Source organism: Rhynchophorus ferrugineus, unplaced genomic scaffold, assembly GCF_030347505.1.
Source record: "Rhynchophorus ferrugineus isolate W39M unplaced genomic scaffold, kcgeb_rfMv2 rfM9, whole genome shotgun sequence".
NCBI classification, from domain to species: domain Eukaryota; kingdom Metazoa; phylum Arthropoda; class Insecta; order Coleoptera; family Curculionidae; genus Rhynchophorus; species Rhynchophorus ferrugineus.
In genome coordinates this window covers 9,158,615-9,177,531 of record NW_027472588.1, presented here as the reverse complement: position 1 = coordinate 9,177,531, position 18,917 = coordinate 9,158,615, and the positions used below count along the sequence as shown (strand labels likewise).

The 18,917-nt window shown below is 32.7% G+C and overlaps 1 protein-coding gene and 1 long non-coding RNA gene across 2 annotated transcripts in view; both read left to right on the top strand.

Annotated features, from left to right (window-relative positions):
* The window catches only part of LOC143202029 (calcitonin receptor), a 305,666-nt gene that overhangs the window by 253,432 nt on the left and 33,317 nt on the right, over positions 1-18,917 (top strand). The window contains exons 8-9 of the mRNA XM_076413298.1: positions 3,036-3,112; positions 14,361-14,575. Coding sequence (XP_076269413.1) covers positions 3,036-3,112; positions 14,361-14,575 — 292 coding nt within the window. The remainder of the gene's footprint in view (positions 1-3,035; positions 3,113-14,360; positions 14,576-18,917) is intronic.
* Positions 3,516-4,774, top strand: LOC143202030 (uncharacterized). Its single transcript, XR_013007065.1, has 3 exons — positions 3,516-3,603; positions 3,659-4,212; positions 4,366-4,774. It is a non-coding gene; the product is annotated as an uncharacterized LOC143202030 (long non-coding RNA).

The window sequence follows — 18,917 nt, the reverse complement described above, 5'->3', positions numbered from 1 at the left end:
CTAGAACTTCTTTAAAAAAGTACATGCTTTATTTATTATTATATAAAATGCTGCTTTGTTAATATACAATATATTATTATTTACAAGAAAACTACCAAGAAAACTCATAAAACTATATATATTACATATAAATCTATGTAAGCATAATACGACGACAGAGCCAAAACGTTAAAAATCTGTCGAATGAAACTAGTAGAACCAAAAATAGTAACTAAAAGTACAGGACTGAAACAGTTGATAGTAAAAAGAGGTAAAATCCGTTGAAACAAAAATAGCGACTGAAACAGTCGATAGTAAAAAGTTAATTATTAAACAATCGGTAGTCGTTTTCAGTCGATAGCTCCCGACGCTACAAATAATGTTGTGATTAAATACATACATATACAGGTGACAGACAAGATAATACGAGCATCAATATAGTGTATCTTATAGTATGTTGGCAACACTGCAATGCCAATGTCCTCAGTTTACATACCAGTTCTTGTAGGTTATATTTCAGTGTATTATATGGTTCTTCTGTGATGATGAGATGTGTGAAAACAGCTGAAATATCGAATACCTGATTAAGGTTTCTCAAGCGACAGAATCAACTTTAACGTCAGAATACACGAAACGTGTTAAAATATCATCGGCGAAGAGCAATAGCGGGTGAAATCCCAAATTAACTGACAGAAAGCGATGAATCTGAATGGTAGAGCACAATTTGATGCTCACTTGAGTAATAGTCTTTCAACAAAACGAAACAGTGATGTAAAAAGATGAGAGCTTCACAAAGCTAGCATTCATGGAATGGCCAAATCCGAGACATTATATAAGGATAGCCAACATTAAGATGCGAAATAAATATCGAAACTGCTCCTAAAGCTTGAACACTTGATGATTGAAAGAATTTGATATCATCCTTTAATCCTTGTTTCCTGCAATCGCCCAGGTTTATGTATGGGGAATCAGTCAAGCATGGGGGAGGAGTCGTAATGATTTTGGCTCGTAATATGATGGCATTTAGCTGGTACTCTCATCCATATCACTGACCGTATTAACTCGACATTACCAGTGATAAAGTTCGTACTATTACATAGCATATGTCTATCAAACACTGCCAAATTCCAAGCTGATAATGCGTTCACATAAACCGCCAAAAAGATTCTGTCTTGACTTGAGGAGCATCAGAACATCATCAAACATCTTCTTTGGCCAGCACAATCGCCAAATCTCAACGTAATTGAACCGTAATGTGGGGTATTTGTAGCAAAAAGCGAAGAGTGGATTTCCCTCTCCAAAAATAAGACAGTCTACAAATTTATTCCGAGCAGAAATGTTAGTTTTAGAAGCAAATAGTGACTCAGTACCTAACTGTTCAATTGAAAACTCCCCGGCCTGACACATAGATGGCGCTACTAGAATTAAATCCTAACTATCCTTTTTTTTTTGTTAGCTCTAACCCTTAAAAGATGCATGTATAAATTTGACAGCTTTCGGATCATTAGTTTGTAAATTATAGCATTTTGAGTGAAGCAACTTTTGTTATTGTGAAAAAATTGATAAAAAGGAATTTCGCATGTTAATAAAATATTGCTTTTTGAAGGGAAAAATACAGTTGAAGCAAAAACTTGACTTAATGCCGAGTTTTCGGACACTGTCCCATTAAAATGGACCATCAAATATTGGTATGTTATGTTTAGACGTGGTGAAATGAGCACCGAAGACGGTAAACGCAGTGGACGCCCAAAGGAGTTGTTGGTTGTGTAAATTGAAATTGAATAAAATAGCAGCCACTCTAAAGATATTAACTGAACGTGTACATCATATCATTTACGAATATTTGGGTATAAGAAAGCTCTAAGCAAAGTGTGTGCCACGCGAGCTCACTTTTCACCAAAAACAACGACCAATTGATGATTTTGCGTCGATATCTGACAATGGATGAATCGTAAATCCATCATTTCACTCCGAAGTCCAATCGACAGTAATCCGAGTGGACTGTACACGATAAACCCGCTCCAAAGCGCAACAGTCAGAGGGCAAGGTTATGGCGTCTGTATTCTGGAATGCACATGGAATAATCTTCATTGACTACCTTGAAAAAGGAAAGACCATCAACAGCGACAATCACATAGCGTTATTGGACTGTTTGAATGACGAAATCGCCGAAAAAGGGTCGCATCTGAAGAACAAGAAAGTGCTGCTTCACCGAGACAATGCACCGTGTCAAAAATCCATGAATTGGGCTTCGAATTGCTTCCGCATCCACCGTATTCTCCAGATCTGGACCCCAGTGAATATTTCTTGTTCTCAGATTTCAAAAAAATGCTCACTGGGAAGAAGTTTTCGTCGAATGAAGAGGTGATCGCCGAAACTTTTGATACTTTTGAAGCAAAGGACAAATCGTGTTACAAATATGTTATCGAAATGTTGGACGGTCTCTATAATCAGTGTATCACCCTTGAAAGGAATTATGTTGAATAAAAAAAACTAATTTTTCCAAAAAATGTTTTTTACTATGGTAGACCGGGGACTTTTCAATTGATCTGCTATGTGTCAGGTGTTCATATGATTTTGTCTATTCCATGTGCATATATAAGTTCAAAATATTAGCAATATATAACACTGCGCAGAAAGAATGCTCCAAAGATAGCTTATAAGAAATATCTATAAATATGAAGCAATAAAGATTATATTAAGATCGTGTTTCCTTGCCCATATAATCCAAAATAGCTCATTTACATACCATTGTAAATATCTTTCGCTAGCTTACGATATGAACGGCCAGTATATTGTAGAGACCGCCCTACATTTGCAATATTATGTATTATGAAAGGAAGTAAAATAGCTGGAAGGCTGCAGGTTTGTATAGCGATCCGAACGCGGCGTTACAAGAGAGGATTTTTATGATTCCAACTAGTTCTATACCTAATTCCTTTTCTAGACGTGGCTTTATTGAAATTAAGTACTCATTAAATTATATTAGCTTTGGGCGATTTTTCATTTTCCGCAATTAAACGAAATGGAAGATTAATTTTTGTTTTAAATTTCAGCTGTTGGCTACACGAGAAGGCGTTCGCGTCATGGTTTGTTAGCGTGCCGATCGTCGTCACCTTGGCCTTGTCGATGCGTAAGTAATTTTACAGTTATTGATGTCTTATCATTTTAGTTAGAGTACGTTTGCATACGTCTGACAGCTGGTCGCCGTCCAGTTGTCAGATGTACGCTAAATTATTCAAAATATTAGTTATATTAATTATTATATATTATATTATATTTTAAGTTGCTCCGTTATATATCATATTACTTTGTTTGAAAATGCCGAAAACAATAGATATTCAGGGTCCCAAATTTATTGCGAATTTAATAAGTTATTTCTAAAAGGAACGAGATAACAGAGGCCCCCCTTTGCCGGTAAATTCCGTTAGAGGGGTAAATATTGATGATATTATATAATATTATATAAGTCCCTACAATTTTATTGCAAAATGTTTTATTATTTTTTTTAAATGTATTGGAAATGTTTAGGTTCACCTAAGAAAACCCGTCTACATACAAAGTGGGTGAACCATCTTAATATTGGCTCTATTCGAGACCAAATATAAGAAATGTATAAGAACCGTAAGTTCACAAACTATTTTATTGATATAAACATAATTTAATAAAATTATTTTAGAGAAAATTGTCTCTCTGGAAAGTATACATAAAATAATTAGGGACATGCAGCTTTTGAGGGATGTAAGACATCCTTTCATACACTCTTATAGGGCATAGGGTTTAAATGGTGTAAAGATAACCTCAGAGAAGTTTAATGGAACTTCCAGACATTACCTTAAAAATAATTCAATGAAAGACATAAAATAAAATAAGAAACTTGAATATTTCAAAATGGTTCATTGTTGGTAGGACAGTAACAAAAAAAGTGCAAAGACAATAAAAGTTGATGGAAAAAGTTACAACACAAAAAGTGTTTGGATATGTCGAAGGAAGCATTGTCAGCCATAACACCTTCGGTTTGGACGAACTCGATAAGACATACAAAGAATGTAATTGATAAATGGTAGAATCATAAACATGTTTTAGACAGATTATAAATTGACAATTTAGTGATTGAATTGGACAGTGAGTCGTAAAGTGAAAGTGACTGAAGAAAACTTTCAGGATATGTGATAATGCTGTGCAATGCTGGAAATTCCTGAGACAGAGTGATGAGAGTAGTATCAACTAAAGGTATGCACATAATTAATTGAATATCACTATAGGAAATGTTATTGTAGGGCGTGAATGATTTGTGTGTACATATATGATTGTAATTGTTCAAAATCAAACATAAGCATTAGGTTAGAACATACGAGGAAAGAATGAATACTAACTCTTTTGTAGATATGGTAAAGGCATTAGACAGAATTCAGTGATTAATTTTATCAAGAATGATGTACACAAGTAGTAGCAGAAGAAATAAAAATGCAGTGATACCGAGATGACTTGCCAAGTAAACACACCATCGACGAAAACAAAAACTAAACGTAAAAAGTAAATATGCTCTCGAATGAAAGTAAAATTTTTTCTTCAGATGTACAATTGTTAATTAGATGTTTTGGACTGTTTTGTACTGTTTTGGAGTTTGTTATTTACATACTCTGTACCTGTGATTGTTTAAATGAACGTTGATGAGAGACATGTGTTGAATATTGTCAAAAACCAGGTGAAATTTAAATTACTTAACTAATCCTTTATTGATCCCATTTTTCTTTATGATAAAACAAATGTTATAAACAAAATATTCCAATTTGGCAACAGAAATATAGTCTGAAAAATGCTAAATACCGTATTTTTATTCTTATACCATTTATATCAGTCCAATAACCGTTAATATAGAGTATCGACTGAATTCGAATTCCACAAAATAGGAAGAGAGAATGAAAAAATAACAAGCTCAATTCGAAATGACGGGAATATTTAAATAGATTTGTTATTTGTGTTTATTTTAAATGAAAAGTTCTTTAATTTTTAATATGGCGTATATTTTGAATGGAATATAGGTCAAGTCTCGTTCATATGCCTCGCCCAAGTATAACGGATAAAACTAATATTGAAACAAAATATATTTGATAATACATGGAGACGAGGTCAATAAAATACATTTTTGCATAAAATAACAAATTGTGTCTAATTATTATTTAAAGAATTCGATAAATTTGTGATATAGTTTCTTGACGACGTTTCAGCAGAATCTCATCTGCCACATGTTGACAAAAAAAAGTCACAGAATAGTGTAGGTGTGTAATATTCAGAATAAAAATCCAGCCTACTATTTCCGATCCCATTCCTCAAATGTGAGGAATATATAGGAACAATGATTCCTATATATTCCCATTCTTATATTGTATCTACTATCTGCCTTCTTTACTTTACTGTTGAAATATCTCAGAATATAGAAATTTCCTTCGGTTTTCAAACTATTTCTTTTTCAACAGTCGTATCGTCTTATCCTGGACCGTATCGCATTAATACAATTTTTGTTTCATTTTCCTTCTTCATCTTTATTAGTAATATTCTTTCTGTATACATTATTACATATTAACTGTATACCTGTCAGTTTTTCTATTTTTTATTCCAGTTTTTTACTTTTTATATAGCCGGCTCCCTACCGACGATCCCTTACTTTTATCTACTGAACTATAAAGTTATGGGAGTTAGTAATTTTACAAATGCTTAACCTCTTCTTTTTTGTTTCGGCTACTGCTAGTGTGTCCGACTTAACTTATTTAAATTCGTCCTCCAATTATCATTCTCCCTATGTTTCAAGTCTCCATTTTACATATTCTTCTTTAGCTTGTTGATGTCATATGCTTTCATCATGTTCTAGCCATATGTCGTCATGATCAACTTAATCTTAATCCATATAACAGATCAATTGAAAAATACCCGCCCTACCATGTTAAAACACATTTTTTGGCAAGATTAGTTTTTTTTATTTAACATAATATCATTCAAGGGTGATAAACTGATTATAGCGACCCTCCAACATTCGACGAAAGTTTCTTACCAGCCAGCATTATTTTGAGATCTGAGAATAGGAAATGGTCGCTGGGGGCCAGATCTGGAGAGTACAGGGATGAGGAAGCAATTCGAAGCCCGATTCATATATTTTTACCATAGTTTTCACTGACTTGTGACACGGTGCGTTGTCTTGGTGAAGCAGCACTTTCCTTTTCTTCAAATGCGGCCGTTTTCGGCGATTTCGTCCTTCAAATGGTCCAATAACGCCATGTAGTAGTCGCTGTTGATAGTTCTTCCTTTTTCAAGGTAATCAATGAAAATTATTCCACGCGCATTCCAAAATACAGACGCGATAACCTTGCCAACCGACTGTTGCGTTTTGCCCACGTTTTGGAACGGGTTCATCGTGTGCAGTCCACTCGGATCACTGCCTATTGGACTTCAGAGTGAAATGATGGATCATTCATTGTCACATATCAATGCAAAAACTCGGGTTCATTACGTTTGATCATCTTCAAATACTGCTCCTAATCATCAATTCGTCGGTCAACAGTGAGCTCGCGCGGCACCCACTTTGCACAAAGCTTTCTCATACCCAAATATTCATGAATGATATGATGTATACGTTCAGTTAATACAACCTCTTTTGAGCGTCCACTGCTTTCGCCGTCTTCGGTGCCCATTTCACCACGTCTAAACTTGATGGTTGGTTTTCCTGGGGAAGTATCCGGAAATTCGAAATCAAGCCAAGTTTTTGCTTCAACTATATTTTTTCCCTTCAAAAAGCAATATTTTATCAATCATCTAAATTCCTTAATTTTCACAGTGACTAAAGTTGCTTCACTCAAAATGCTATAATTGACAAACTAATTATCCGACAGCTGTCAAATTTATACACGCTTCTTTTGACGGTTAGGCTAACTAATACGTATATGGATTTAATTCTAGTAGCGCTATTTACGTGTCAGGCCTGGGACTTTTCAACTCACCTCTAATGCTCACTTGTAATACGGTACATTACTTCGAAAACAACAAAATACAAAATTCCAGACGAAAAACCATAAAATGTTGAGGCTAAATTAGGTTCAGGGAACTCACGTGGTGGCCCTACCATAGCCTCCTGCAGTTTAGGACGGACACGTCATAATTAAAAGCTGAATAAGCCGCTTGAGCTGCTAAAAGCAAAATTAAATTTATGAACCATGATGAATTTCAAAATATAAGCTGTAGACTATTGAATTTTGGGAATCTTGAAGCTTAAGAAACCACTCCATACCCTGAAAACTAAGGGAATTTGGTTAGTAACATTATAAATTTAGCAGATGATGGCCAAAGATGACCGATTCTATTCATATGTAATATTTATACTAATGCTGACAAGCAATATAATTAAAATAGAAAACTGTCCATGACCATTATATGAAGAAACATGTGCATTAGTACCTGTAATGTTTAATGTATTAGTAAACATAAGTTTTTCGTTTATATTAGACTAAAATTCTATCAATAATATCCTACACATATATCAATGGAACAAACGACCGTCTTTTAATTCATAACATCGTCACAATCTGTAAAAAACTAGATTCTTATAACTGTAATAAAACTCTGTAACATTAACTTAATTTCCCCGTAAACTAAAACAAGTATGTACACTCAATTAAAAACTAAACGGATTTAAGGATAAAATTAAGTTACTTTAATATAATTCTCAGAATGAAGTGATAATTAACACCCGATAACGGAACTATTCTATTCTCCAATAAATGGTCGAGGAATTGCAATTTGCACTTTATACTCGCTTATCCTTAATGTATTTTTAATCATTTTCGGAAAGCTGGAGTATCTGCCTTCACTGGATATCTATTTTAATCCGGCTTAAGCATCTATAATTTCCAGAGCAATTACGGGCTCAGTCCTCCAGCGGTCTTCTCCGCGTAATTGTTTTCGTCTTCCTGTTAACGAGAAGGGACAGTACCACGAATAATTGACTAAAATATTAAGAAAAATCACTAATAATGCATGTATCTTAATTATAATAATTGATGCATCGAAAATATATGTAGAATTTCATTAATAATAAAATAATATTGTGTGACACAATTTTTCTAACATAAGAAATACGTGTTTCAAACTCCTTATTCCATTGTTAAAAACATTGTCTATTGATATGGTTATCTATAACGTTCCTTAGTAGTAGTGTGCATATTATTTACGCTTAAAAGCTGTAACAGATCAATTAAAAAGTCCCCGGCCTGACACATAGATGGCGCTACTAGAATTAAATCCATATGTTTTTAGTTAACCCTAACCCTCAAAAGATATGTATGATATGTGTAAAAAAGATATGTATAAATTTGACATCTGTCGGATCATTAGTATGTTAATTATAGCATTTTGAGTGAAGCAACTTTTGTTACTGTGAAATAAATGTATAGAAAGGAATTCTGGGTGTTGATGAAATATTGCTTTTTGAAGAAAAAAAATACAGTTGAAGCAAAAATTTGGCTTCATGGCCACTTTCCACATGCCCCAGGAAAATCAACTATTAAGGATTGGTATATTAAGTTTAGACGTGGTGCAATGAACACCGAAGATGGTGAACGCAGTGGACGCCCAAAAGGGGTTGTTACCGAGGACAACATAGAAGAAATCCACAAAATGATTTTAAATGATCGTAAATTGAAATTGAATGAAATAGCAGACACTCTAAAGATATTAACTGAACGTGTACATCAAATCATTCATGAATATTTGGGTATGAGAGAGCTCTGTGCAAAGTGGGTGCCGCGAGAGGTTATTTTCGACCAGAAACAATGACGAATTGATGATTCGGAGCAGTGTTTGAAGATGATCAAGCTTAATAAACCCGAGTTTTTCCATCGATATGTGACAATGGATGAAACATGGCTCATAATTTCACTCCGAAGTTCAATCGACAGTCATCAGAATGGACTGCATACGATGAACCCGCTCCAAAGCGTGGGAAAACTCAACAGTCGGTTGTCAAGTTTATTAATCGCCGAAAACCGGCCGCATTTGAAGAAAAAGAAAGTGCTGCTTCGCCAAGAAAATGCACCGTGTGACAAATTAGTGAAAACGATGGCAAAAATCCATGAATTGGTCTTCTAATTGTTTCCTTATCCACCATATTCTCTAGATCTGGTCCACAGCGACTATTTCCTGAGGTCTCGAAAGGGAAGAAATTTTCGTCAAATGAAGAGGTGATCGCCGAAACTGAATTTTGAAGGAAAGGACAAATCGTATTATAAAAATAAAGAAGTTGGAGGGTTGCTATCATAGTGTATCACCCTTGAAGGGAATTATGTTAATAAATTTATAACAATATTTTCTAAAACTTTATAACTACGCCAAAAAAACAATTAATGATCAGCTTTTTGTGACAAAGAAATAGCTTAGTTACCTATATATTGTTAAATGAAAATGAATAGCATCTTTCTTATTTATTCTACCATACCAGGTATGATGTATGTTAAATTTTTTCATTAAATATTTCAAATTCCCTCTTGTTATTACTAAAATATGTAAATTGTTAATAACATTTGCAGTATTTACTTTTATTGTACAACTGTTGAACAATCTAACCTAACTCATCATAACCATGATTTCCACCCAACAAGCACCTTTCGAAATGTTCGAAAGTCTACTAGAGGTCATGTAGCAGCTTTCTTTTCCGTGATAATTTTTTATTGCTTTTCTAACTATTACATTACGTCATATTTATTTTTTATTCCAGAAATAAACGAATATAAATTATATTGAATCCGATATTTCATTCAAAAACGTTTTTCACCATTGCTGTTGTTTCAACACCAACATTTCTGCAGTCATTTATAACCGATTCTGCGAGAAAAAAAATCGATAAATCTTTTATCGCTCTAAGTGCACTTGATTATTGTAAAGCAAAAACGAGCACGTCTTAGTAAAAATAGATACCACGGCTGTAATGGAGTGAAATATTTTATAAATAAATAGGAAACTATATATAGATGAAAAAATAAACGCGCAGGTGTATTTAAAGTTGGCTATGTAGTCGTGATTCATATGAGAATATAAATGTTCAAGTCACTTTGAGTAACATCGTATATTTTTTCACAAGTTATTCACAGAACAATTAAAATAGTAAATAATTAGATAAGTGTTAAGAATGAAGAACATTTATTATTTTAGTTTGTTAAACGTCCCTGCTGTGACGGTATCGTAAGTAGAGTAGTAGTCTCCAACCAGAATTTTCCTTAATGAATCAAATAAAAGCTAGTTCAAAGTTTAAAACGCCAATTTGCATCTTAATATCCTTCCGGTCTGATGTATTTTTAATCAGTAACGGAAAACTGAAGTATCTAAGTCAGTTGGATGCCTATTTTAATCCAGCTTACCGCCAATAATTACAGAGGCAATTATAGCATCGGTTCTGAGTCCCCTTTTCCTCACATAATTTACTTCCTTCCTTATCTCGATACTAGGGCGATAACTGGAAACAGTTTATTTCGTATATTATCTGAAACTTATTTCAACATATCCGCTCAAAATTACTGATCCAATGAATAAACTTTAAAAAACATTATAATTTTACATTAAGAGTCGCAAGTAATTTAATTTATTATATGGTACACTAATTGGAATCATTGACGTTAATTTTGCAGCGTCAACTTCATTTTCAGAAAATTAGGAATCAATTCACACCAAAGACACTCTCCCTAGATTCACTATGAACTGTATTTTAAGTTTATTGTTATCTTCTCTCTAATGCCTTCTATTGTCTTATTTTTCCTTATTCGTCGTTATATATCATTTTCGTCTAAACAAAATATTTAGTCGTATGTGCTTTAGGTCCCAATCAGCCAGTCAGAAATAGTTTATATTTTTAATATATTGTTATTAACAATGGGATAATTTTCTTCCATAAATTAAATTAGAGATAAAATTGCAGATAATTATTCAAATATCCAGAATTATAGCAAAACTATCTAGCTTATATTAGTAAAATTAGGAAAAATTATTTATTCATCATACAAAAATACGCATAAACGAATATCTTACAATAAAATAACGATTTTGGTCAAAACCAAGGACAAGTCAAAATTAACAAGCTTGTGATATATATTGCTATATTTTATTTCAGTTCACGTTATTAAATATGTTGAAAAGTCAGTTTACATATATTTGTAGACTATAAACGTTATGTTTGTATTAGTAATAGATATATACTTTTTTTTTCATTTCAATAAATTATTAGTTACTTAGAGAACTTCATCATTAATTAAATCACTAATGCTTTACCAATGAATCATTTATAAATTCCTTTGAGATATGAGCTCTAATATAATCTATTGAAATGTACTTCTTGAATTATGCAAGCTTCTATTGTAATTACATGCGACTTCTTTTTTAGCCTCAATACACTATTCCTATTATGGTAGTATTGTTTCAGATTACCTACAAAATACCCCTCTAGTGTAGTATGTACAATAATTTTAGTCAAAAGAAGGTAGATCTGACAAACAAGCTGGTTTATTAACCACTGAATGTCCAATCCAAGGGATTATAATAATAATCTCATTTTATATAAGTCCATCACACCATCCTAATTCTTTCTGAGAACTATATGGGACATATTATTAAATTTCAAAATAAAGAATAAAGAGATATCGCATTTCTTTTAAATTAAAGGACTCATATATACATCCGAGACTTTCACACCTATATTATTTTTCCATTTGTAACTTTTAGCTCTTTAATTTTAGTAACAATAGTTTACTATATAAGATAAAGATATTTCAATCAAAACTTAATCATATTGATGCTCCTACATAAAAGAAATATCTGGGAAGAATAGCGAGATGTGGGGAAATTTAATCTAAACCTTTTGTGCGCGTCTACTTAGCTTTCCGCTCAGTTCCATTTACCTATTTTTTTTTAGATATTTTCCTATCGCATTTAAATGTTCTGTTATATATTTATAAAAGCTTTTAATTAAAAACGTATGAAAAATTACGTTGTTACAAAGCACGCCCTTAAAAATATTTTATGCTGATAGCGGTAAAAATATAAAATTTTTATTAGGATTCAGTTTATTAATATGCACTGAAAGAAATAGTTTGTGTTTTAACAAAAGATACCATTTCTCCATTGTTGCTATTTTGCTATAAATCTGCCTAGATGTTGCAATGAATATCCGATAGAGTTTACAATTGGTTTCAGTGGGATGCTCTCTTGCGTATCTTTGAGGGACCTTAGAGGTTTGTGTATTTAAATGCACTTTTCTCTAGGAATAAGTTGCGTTTATTGTTCCTTATTGATGGAACTTGCTTCAATTTTGACTTTTGTAATTCCAATAATTCGAGTTTTGTCGACAAAGTAAGAGATCAGTTCAGCTAATGTAACGAAAACTAAAACAAAAGGAAGCAAGAGCTGCAGGTGGTAGTTTAGATTCTGCCGAAACGTTCCTCGAAATATTAAAAGATCCTTTCAGAACGAAATGACAATAGAAGACAATGGGAAATGAGGAATTCTTCTACACCTCAAATACAATATGAGCAAAACTAGAGAACTCGTCTGAATTGACTTCTTATAGCATATAAGACCTACTATTAACGAATCTGGCAAGCATTTCAATTTATCTGTTATGATTTACGAGATATATATTGTGTCTACGCTTCGGCGTCTACCACACGTCCTCAGAATAGATTCCCTGGTGTCCATTTCTTTTTATTTCTTATGATTTCGGTGATATAGGCAGTCGAATTCCTTTCTGTGTATACGCTCGGTTTTCTCCCACAGCGCAAATACTAATATAAATAATAACCTCAAAATAGAAGACTCGTTAGGTTTGTATAAGTTGAGTGGCGTCTTGTTAACTGTTATATTATTTTACGTAGGATGAGAGGAAGAGACAGAAGTATAGACGATACTACTGGATGCGTGCGAGTGTGAAAAGGAACTAAATATGAGCTTATGAGCTAATTATAAGGTTAGAGTTTAAGAGGAACAAGAGTGTAGAGCAGACCAACAAAGCCAACAAGAACTGACACATAGATGGCGTTACTAGAATTAAATCCATATATTTCTTAGTTAGCCCTAACCCTCAAAAGATGCGTGTATAAATTTGACAGCTGTCGGATCATTAGTTTGTGAATTATAGCATTTTGAGTGAAGGAACTTTCGTTATTGTGAAGAAAATGGATAAAAAGGAATTTCAGGTATTGATAAAATATTGCTTTTTGATGGGAAAAAATACAGTTGAAGCAAAAACTTGGCTTGATGCCGAGTTTCCGGACACTGCCCCAGGAAAATCAACCATCAAGGATTTGTATGCTAAGTTTGGACGTGGTGAAATGAGCGCCGAAGATCGTGAACGCAGTGAACGCCTAAAAGAAGTTCTTACCGACGAAAACATTTTAAAAATCCACAAAATGACCGTAAATTGATATTAAATAAAATAGCAGAAACTCGAAAGATATCAAATGAACGTGTACATCTTACCATTCACGAATATTTGGGTATGCGAAAGATCTGTGCAGGGGGTTCCGCGCGAGCTGAGTTTTGACTTAAAACAACGACGAGCTAATGATTCGGAGCAGTGTTTGAATATGATGAAGCTTAATAAACCTGAGTTTTTGCGTCTATATGTGACAATAGATGAAACATGGCTCCATGACTTCACTCCGAAGTCCAATCGACAGTTATCCAAGTGGACTGCATACGATGAACCCCCTCCAAAGCGTGGAAAAACGCAACAGACTGCTGGCAAGGTTATAGCGTATGTATTTTGGGATGCGCATGGAATTTTCATTGACTACCAGCGTTATTGGACCATTTGAAGAATGAAATCGACGAAAAACGGCCATGAATCCATGAAGTGGTCTTTGAATTGCTTCCTCATCCACCGTATTCTCCACCGAATGAAGAGGTGATCACCGAAACTGAGGCCTATTTTGAAGCAAAGGGCAAATCGTACTACAAAAATAGGTTCGAAAAGTTGGAGGGTCGCTATAATCAGTGTACTACCCTTGAAAGGAATTATGTTGAATAAAAAAACTAATTTTGCCAAAAGAATATGTTTACTGTGGTAGGCCGGGGACTTTTCAATTGACCTTTTATACACGTACTCCTTCTCTACATATATAAATTGAATGTCCCGTTACACTACCATTCGTCCAGTCTCTACAAAGATAATTTAATGGTGTAAAACTGTTTACAGAAAATAACGAGCTCTTCCCAAAGCAACTATATTTTTAGGTATTATATTGAATGCATGAAGAAAAAACCTTCTAAAATAATTAGCGGCCATAATAATAACTAAAAACGCTATGATATTGAATTATTACTTGTAATTTAATCTCTTTTTGTTTCAGTGTTCCTCATTAACATACTACGTGTGATTTTAACCATAATGCATCCGAATTCGCCCAATCCCGCGCCAGTGGGAATTCGACGTGCTGTACGGGCGGCTCTTATTCTGACGCCATTGTTCGGATTACAATTCATTCTGCTACCCGTGCAACCAGAAAATGACCATCCGTTATACTACGCCTACGTTTACACGGCGGTCGTTATAATTCCATACCAGGTAAATCACAATGCATGATTTTACATCATTATTGTCTAGAGTAATTTGACAGTTATATTTTGAAGTATTAATATAACTTCTGTAACTGTATTCTATTAAGACATTAAGTCTTTCAGGAAAATGGTGAAGGTAACATGTCCAATATTAAGCGATTCTGATCATTTCTCACTTGAAAGTTGAGAGAAATTGGTATTATATATATTAACCAAATCTGGATCTATTATTCCATTATTCTCTACAACTTTTATTTTTCATCCCATCTTTCTGACAACATGGCGTATCGAAAGGACGATGTTGGTTTGACAGCGATCAATTTTCGCACTTCTTTAGCATTTATAATCTATGTACCAGCCAATGCATGCGATATCGATTTGAAGTAACAATCAGAAGGTACTGTATCTGGTCAGTACGCTGAATTCGGCAGAACTTCCCACATGAGCTGGCATAGTTTATCCTTCACCACTCTTGCAATGTGTGGCCGATCGTTGCCATACTAGAGTATGACTGAATACACCATACCTTGCTGAATCCACATTGATTGATACTCAGTGTTCAGGAAGTCAGAGGTTGTTTGTTGTGTTTATTACATTCAAATATTTATTTCCCAAAATACCGTTTTTATTATATCTGTATTTTTGTAGTTTTATTATCATCATTATGGCGATATTTTGGGTCCCTCTAACAGATTTATTGTCGCTGTCTAACCTCTAATCTCTTTGGGAAAGGAATAAAACTCTTATAAGTGGCTATTATTTGGAAGAAAAGGTGATCGGCAGATACAGTATACTTTCAGAGCGGATGTAACATACACATCACCTTAAATAGAGCGAACCAAGACGTCTGCATTCTTCTCTATGCGCCAGAAAGCGACTCTGTATATGCTATTCTGCCTCTAGGGAGCGCAGGTGTGGTACAGGTACGTCTCCGAGAGACAACTTGCATTACACTAGGTGTTCCAATCCAAAAAAGCGCGCATGTTACTCAACGCCCAATAGTTTACGAGAAACGCAAATACATACCTATAATTAGGCATCCCTTTCGTGAAAATTTTCCCAAACATACCCAGTGTGAGAATACTAAAATATACTGATCAAATCCCAACCCATCCATAAACCCCGGTAGTGAAACCAAATAAGACAATCCCAGTCGTAACCCAGGGTCTCTATCGCACGCAAATCCGTTCCATCCTGAACCCGAAGTGACATCAGCATTAGATAATTTGCTTGTAGCTGTTTATCCTGAAAAAAGGAAAAAAGGCTCGCATTCATTTCATGATAAGTTTATACATAAGTTACTGTTGAAGCCAACAAGATATAAAGTAAGTAAGATCGATACGTATGATCCAAAATAGTATTGGGTATTTTATTACAACTGTAAACATAAGTAAAATATACGTAGTGAAGATACAATATACTTTTATATCAAGTACAGTAGTGAATATCCAATGATCCAATTGATTTTAGTTTCGTGAATCAATGATATCCTTCAGAACTAATTTATTGACTCTATTGAAGCAGCGTTCTCAATATTATTTAAGAATTACACCAAGAAATTCAACATTCAGAATAACAAATTTGAAACAAATATTAAACCCAAACCTGTTAAGCATTGAACAAAATGTTTGGGTCATAGTCATAGCAAAAAGTAGTCAATTACAAAACAGCAGATAATCGTTATCATTCAATAGTTCCCAATGCTAATGTAAATTAATTTTCATGTATCTATAGAAATGACTTTTATTCTATTTAAAGCTTCTGCTGCACGTTTCACATCTAAAAATGTCATCTGTTTTAACGAAGGTTTTAGATGAAGCTGTAAAAATCGCTTAAGCACCTAAAAAAACTACCCTACATTCAAGATTTTTCGGAAAAGTCTGCAACAATAGGTAGTAATATGAGTCACTGCTCTTGTACACACAAGCAAATTTTATATAATCTTTTCAATTCATCATTAACAAATTTTTGTAATAAAAGTTTTTATTCATATTTAAAATAATCTTTCTTGTAATTATTTAATGAGCTTTCATATAATAAAAAGTATTATAATTCCTTTTATTATAATATATTAAATTTAAATATCATATCTCACTATCCATGAAGTATTATTAGAATATATATATATATATATATATTAATGGCATATCGTTGTAAAATATACTTTAAATATATCTACTATATTGTGTTTAAATTGACTTTCCATTAGTTGTGTTGTTCGTTCACCACAGATCGATATCAGCTAAATATGATCCTGGCTTTTGCAATTACTTTTTATTATATATAGAATACTAATTATATTTCCTTGATTTTCTATGCTTGGTTAGTTAATTTCTTCATTTTTAAACAATGTCTGTTCTGTTGTATTAGAATCGTGTAATATTATATTATTTTTTATTCACATCAACGACTAAAGGTTTTCCAATTAAATTGTGTTCGCCTAACTTCGTGTTAATATGATTATGCTAAATCTATCCTAAGTTTTCACTATAATGACCAATTCAATGAATTTTGTTCTGAATAAATTTATATGAATTATAGCTATGAAAGAAATATTAATTTGTTTTGATTTTATTTTTAAATAATATTAAGGTATTATAATAATTTGAACAATGATACTATCGATTGAAGAGTATGAGATGTTTAATTAAATTAAATTTGTTAATTAGCAGAATATGTCAAATATTAAAAATATTTTCATATTTTTATTAGCACTATATTCATAAATTATCCTTTCAATATAATTTATAAAATGTAGTGGAAATATATATTACAACAACAAAGTAGTTTTATTTGTAAAATAGATTATACTAAGTTGTTCAATAAGTTTGTGGAGAATCATTTACTCGTTATCAGAATAATTTTAATATATCTTAAGGAAATAACTAAAGTTTCATTTAGATTTATTAATTAACTTTTTGTTTACAAGCTACTGAAAGCTAACACGTGACTTACGTCTTTTATATAGGAAAAAAATTAGCATCTAGTAATTAAGTTCTGAATATCTTTAAAGGCTTTCTTTATTTATGAAACTTCAAACCTAGTTGGTAAATGTGTACTGTAAATTTGTTCTGTTAAAGGTAATTGTTTATAAGTGAACTGGTTAGTTTGAAGGTGGATCTACAAGCTTTCAAATTGTCCCAGAATAGAAAGTGTTAATGGAAACTCTTGGTATAAGTAACATTTTGGATATTAAAAACCTTTGTGGATAATGATGGATGCAAAATGATGGATAATGACTCTGAAGGAAGTTAGCGTAGATAAATTATCCAGAAAATTGTTTCTATATAAGTTTTTTATCTCTGATAAAACATTAAATTAATATTATTGTTTGAAGCATCCAAGCTAACTAGATATAGAAAAAGATGTATTGTTACTTCAACATCTATTTTATTGGCCAAACTTAGCTCCATGTGACTTGTGACTATCTAGCACTGGTAATTTTGCAGTCTTTTCGGAATATTATTGAAATTAAATGAAACTCGTATTTTGAAAGATTATTGTAATAAGTGTGTTAAAGAACTTGAAATAAATTACTGAGAAACGAAGTAATTAGTTCCAAACCTATTGAACATCCCTATATATCTTCAGAATTCCTTACCATCAATCATGAGGGAAATTAATTAATTATTAGTTTATTAGGTCAAGTATACTTGTTTGCATATTATATCTTCGTAACCTTAGCCTATATTTAATCTGTAGGGCGGTAAACATTGTGGTAAATATCTAATTTCCACGTTTCGCATAAATTTGCCTTAAACTGTTTTGCTGCATATATTGATATCGGGATCAAACAGTAAACAATCCGGGATTTTATATTAAGGAATTTGACAGAAAATAATTAATATATATATATATATATATATATATATATATATATATATATATATATATATATATATCTGATAAGTTTGTCGTATTTGCATACATTAGTTTGATATGATACATTTTTAAGGAACATATAATAATATTTGCTAATTCTTTATCTGTTATTGATTTCAATATTATTGCACTAATCTAAAGATCTACCGGCTTCGATGTTCCTCATTAACACATAACATCATTCCATCGTCAAACGCTAAAACAGCTATTAAAATGAGTCATCTGACAAATGTATGAAATGATAAAATTAGACAAAACTATGAGAAAGAAAACCAGTTCTGAGACGATAGATATTTAAAGATATCCTAGATAGATATTTAATGGTTCTCAAGGCTCGTTACTGAGCAATACCGTAGGCCATAGACGTGCCTCAGTAAGCTGACAAACGTTGTAGATCACAGTACAATTTTACACAGCTTTTCTCATTATATATACCTAGTGAAAACAGCCAAAATTAACCTATAACC